Source organism: Cebus imitator, unplaced genomic scaffold (assembly GCF_001604975.1).
Source record: "Cebus imitator isolate Cc_AM_T3 unplaced genomic scaffold, Cebus_imitator-1.0 Scaffold17, whole genome shotgun sequence".
Classification (NCBI taxonomy): Eukaryota; Metazoa; Chordata; class Mammalia; order Primates; family Cebidae; genus Cebus; species Cebus imitator.
This window is the reverse complement of record NW_016107332.1, coordinates 6230098-6235014: the sequence shown is the minus strand read 5'-3', so window position 1 is coordinate 6235014 and position 4917 is coordinate 6230098. Positions and strand designations below refer to the sequence as shown.

Here is a 4917-nt window from a genome sequence, read left to right as displayed (position 1 = left end):
CCAGGATGGTCTCGATCTCTTGACCTCGTGATCCACCCGCCTCGGCCTCCCAAAGTGCTGGGATTACAGGCTTGAGCCACCGCGCCCGGCTTTTTCTCTTTTTTCAGACAGGTTCTTATTCTGTCACCCAGACTAGAGTGCAGTGGCACAATCACAGCTCACTGCAGCCTTGGCCTCCTGCACTCAAGGCATCCTCCTCCTTCAGCCTCCCAAGTAACTGGAACCACAGGTGTACAGTACCATGCCTGGATAATTATTTGAAGAGATGGAGTCTGACTGTATTGTTCAGGCTGGTCTCAAACTCCTGGCCTCAAGCGATCCTCCCACCTCAGCTTCCCAAAGTGCTGGGATTATAGGCTGCACCCAGCCTATATTGGCTCTTTTTGACTACAACACTCTGAAACAACCTCTCACCAAAATATAGAATGTTTTTAATGCCACTTCCGCCTCATTTTTGAAAGTGTAATTAACTACACATTGCAAAAGAACTATTCCAACAGAGAATTTTGAAAACTGTATATTAGAAAATTGTAATTCTGGCTGGGCACAGTGGCTCACATCTGTACTTCCAACACTTTAGGAGGCCAAGACAGGAGTATCATTTGAGGCGAGGAATTTGAGATCAGCCTGGGCAATACAGTGGGACTCCATCTCTAAAAAAAATTTTGAAAATAAGAATAATTAGCTGGTGTGGTAGCACATGCCTTTAGTCTCAGTTACTCAGGAGGTTGAAGTAGGAGGATTACTTGAGCCCAGAGGTCAAGGCTGCAGTGAGCAATGATTGCGCCACTGTACTCCAGCCTGGGTGACAGAGCAAGACTCTGTGTCTTAAAAAAAAAAAAAAAAAAAAAAAGAAAAGAAAATTCTAATTTCAAAATATAGATTCAATATTTTTAAGAACTACTTGGTTGGCAGTTGTGTTTATATATAAGTGTTATTAAAGGAAAGTGGCCATTATTTGAAGAATAGACTACCTCTCCGGTCTGTTAGGAAAGTGTTTTTTCTCCATATTTGTTAAACATTTAAACAATTATTTTTGTAGTTCAATTCATTTTCTGTGTCTATCCAAATCTTATGAAAAATTATGGTTATTTTGTATATTGCTTGATTAACTAAAAATGAGTTGTTACTGTTATCAATATCGTGTTTTGTGATTGCTAGATGATTCCATTTTCAAATAGTCAGTTACATTGTTTCCATTTTTCTTCCTTTTATTTCTTACTAATTTAAAAATAAATGATCTACATTAACATAGTGTTAGGTTTGACAGGAGATTTATTATGTACATGGCAATTTTTTCTAGTGTTCAAAGATTTAATTAAAAATTTAGAATCAGAGTTTTCTAATATGGTACGTTTTCAAATTACTTATCCACTAGAGTACCCCTTTGCCAGGGAGAGATGATTTGTATGTTTGTGTAGAGAAAAGAAGATAGAGATGGCAAGTGTGTTTTTACAGGGCAAACTTCAGTTTTGCAATTATTTTTCCATCAAAATCATGAACCACTTGTGAAACTATTCTAGCTAACTAGATAACTTACTGATGTTTTATTCTAGTTCCCTTCCTTGGGAAGTAAAGAAGAGACTGCTTTTCTAGCTGTTATTCCTAAACAAACAGAGAGGAAAATCTGTGATCTTAAGGTAAAATTTGGGAAGAACATCAATTTCTCTAGCAAATTATATTTTCTCTCTTTTTTTTTTTTAACTCAAGTATCAGAGTTTTCACAGGCAGAAATTTAGTAGCATAATAAATGATTCTGGCTTTAAGAACAAGAAAAACTAATTGACTCCTGCCCCCCTTTTTGGTCTTGAACTTTCTCAATACTACTAATGAGCTAGTAATACAGTGTTTACAGTATCTTACCATACATAGGGTACACTAGGGGTTGGACACAAAGCCATGTAGAGTACAATTAATGAATACTCTGTGGGGAACAAAATGAATGTCTTTATAGCTTTTAACTTATTATAGTCTATTCTACCACTTATACTTCTGAGTATATAGAAGTGTATATAACCAAGCTCTAAGTAGTGCTACCTATTCTATATAAAAAATTAACAGAGAACAGCATAAAAATGTAAATAGGAGTTCTACTCCTAAAACCCAAGACATCTCTGGAAGAGATCTACATGGTGGTATAGAAGGCAAGGTACCTATTTTAGCTAGGCACAGTGACTCCTTCCTGTAATTCCAGCACTTTGGGAGGCCAGGGTGGGTGAATCACTTGAGGCCAGGAGTTTGAGACCAGCCTGATCAACATGGCAAAACCCCATCTTTACTAAAAATACAAAAACTAGCCAGGTGTGGTGATAGACACCTGCAGTCCCAGCTACTCTGGAGGCTGAGGCATGAAAATCACTAGAACCTGGGAGGCAGAGGTTACAGTGAGTCAACACTGTGCTATTGTGCTCCAGCACGGGTGACAGAACAAAACTGTCTCAAAAAAAAAAGGAGGAAGAGAAGGCAAGGTACCTATTTCCTTGTGGGGAGTATGCATTACCCATCATACAAAGCAGAAATATATAGAATCTTTAACAGTTGAGACTCATTTTTATTGCAATGTTTATGTTTTCTTTTTTTTTTCTTTTTTTTGAGCAAAACAGAGTTTTGCTCTTGTTGCCCAGGCTGGAGTGCAATGGCACAATCTCGGCTCACCAAAACCTCTGCCTCCCAGGTTCAAGCGATTCTCCTGCCTCAGCCTCGAGAGTAGCTGAGATTACAGGCATGTGCTACCACGCCCGGCTAATTTTGTATTTTTTAGTAGAGGCAGGGTTTCTCCATGTTGGTCAGGCTGGTCTCGAACTCCCAACCTCAGGTGATCCACCTGCCTCAGCTTCCCAAAGTGTTGGGATTACAGGTGTGAGCCTGTTTTTAAATTCAGAAGATTATTTTCCACCAAAGTCCTGTTAAAGAGGCATTTAAATTAGATTTTTCTTTCAAATGTGTGACTTACAGTCTTCATCTTTGAATAAGAGTATATTCAAATTATACATTATTGTCATTTTGTTAGTTAAAAATGAATTAATCCATTATCTACATTCCTTTGACTCTATTATCAGTCTTATTTTTTACATTTTGGGTGGGCTTTACTTTGTATGGAGTAAAAATCCTAGAACCCTCCAGGGGGCAGCAGAGAAAGCCATTTGAAGCCTGAAAAAAGCGGACTGAATGAAAGAACCTCTCTAAGGAACGTATCTGTATTGGAATCACACTCTTTGCTCCCAGAGCAGTAGGATATCACATCTTTCCACTGAGAGGCAGAGAGTCCACCACCCATCCTGCAGTTAAGCCTGATATTTTACAAAAACCCCTAAGTAAAGAGAAATGCTGTTTGCATTCTTTCTCATTTTTCCTTTCCTGTTACTGGCTGTTTATTGATTGCTTCCTGTACACCGAGTACTGTGTTAAATACAGTTGATACCTAGATGAAGCATAAGATCTCTGCCATCAAGGGGTTTACAGTGCAATTAGTATAGAAATAAGGAAAAACTTCATTGTAGTGTGAAGTTGTAAGTTTGTAATATATAATATTACATGTAATGCACAGTTGTGTAATATATAGTGGAAACAGAGAGAAAGAAGCAACTAAATATTTCTGGTTTAATTAGCCATTATTATTATGCTCATCTTTATGCTCATAATAAAATTATACTTATTCATTTTTTTCTCCCATCATTGGCTATAAATTATACTTTTTTTTTTTTTTTTTTGGGAGCAAAACAGAGCTTTGCTCTTGTTGCCCAGGCTGGAGTGCAATGGCACAATCTTGGCTCACCGCAACCTCCGCCTCCCAGGTTCAAGCGATTCTCCTGCCTCAGCCTCAAGGGTAGCTGAGATTACAGGCATGTGCCACCACGCCCGGCTAATTTTGTATTTTTTAGTAGAGACAAGAAATTCATGAGGGCAGTGGCATAATCTTGGCTCACTGCAACCTCCACCTCCTGGGTTCAAGCAATTTGCCTGCCTCAGGCTCCCAAGTAGCTGGGATTACAGGTGCCTACCACCACGCCCGGCTAATTTTTTGTATTTTTAGTAGAGGTGGGATTTTACCACGTTGGCCAGGCTCTAACTCCTGACCTCAGGTGATCCGCCTGCCTTAGCCTCCTAAAGCACAAGAATTATAGATGTGAGCCACCACGCCCAGCCTAAATCATACTTTCTAATGTTGAACTTAAATGCAGTTAAATTGAATTGATGCACTTTGAATTAGTTACCCGTAACATATGTTTTAGGATAACGGGAGAATTTTCTGGTTTTCAACTCCTGGTAATTATTTACATTAGTTCCTGGTAATAAAAAGCTGAATTATATATTATATTCTATGTGTTGACTTTGTGTGAATATATATGTCAATATATAGTTATGCAGTTCTTATTTTTAATAATTTACCTGTAGCCTGTTGAGTTTCAAGGACATCAAGTAAAAGGATCAGCTGCTAGTGGTTTAATGGTCCGAGGACACAGCTCACAGCTGGGATGCAGTCAGTTTCCAGATAGCATTGAGTATGAAAACTTCGTGACAGACACTTGTTTTTTGTCACCAAAGTTACCTAGCATGTGTATGCAGATTGACTTCTTGCAGGTAAAAATATGTTTATAGTTGCATTGTGCCAAGTCATTTTCTTTATGTTTATAATATAATTTTTAAAAATAGTATAGTTGTTTGTACAGTTATAAGTTAAAAAGGAGTACAGTAAATTGACAAGAAGCATAATATCTTAAATAAAACTAAAAAACAAAAGTATTTTGCTTGAAAGATGTATTACCTTTTTAGGATTGGGAGCTTAACAGATTACTTTTCACTTCAGAGGAGACAAGAAATTCATGACAAAAGCAAACAGGTAGATTACACAGAGAATATACTCATCTGTTTACATCTAATAAACTTTTTTCTTCTTCTTCTTTTTTTTTTTTTTTT

The 4917-nt window shown here is 37.6% G+C and overlaps 1 protein-coding gene across 1 annotated transcript in view; it reads left to right on the top strand.

The window, feature by feature from the left end:
• The window catches only part of ZGRF1 (zinc finger GRF-type containing 1), an 88528-nt gene that overhangs the window by 29468 nt on the left and 54143 nt on the right, over positions 1–4917 (top strand). Inside the window, exons 9-10 of the mRNA XM_037732324.1 lie at positions 1557–1640; positions 4396–4581. Of these exons, the coding sequence (XP_037588252.1) occupies positions 1557–1640; positions 4396–4581 (270 nt within the window). The remainder of the gene's footprint in view (positions 1–1556; positions 1641–4395; positions 4582–4917) is intronic.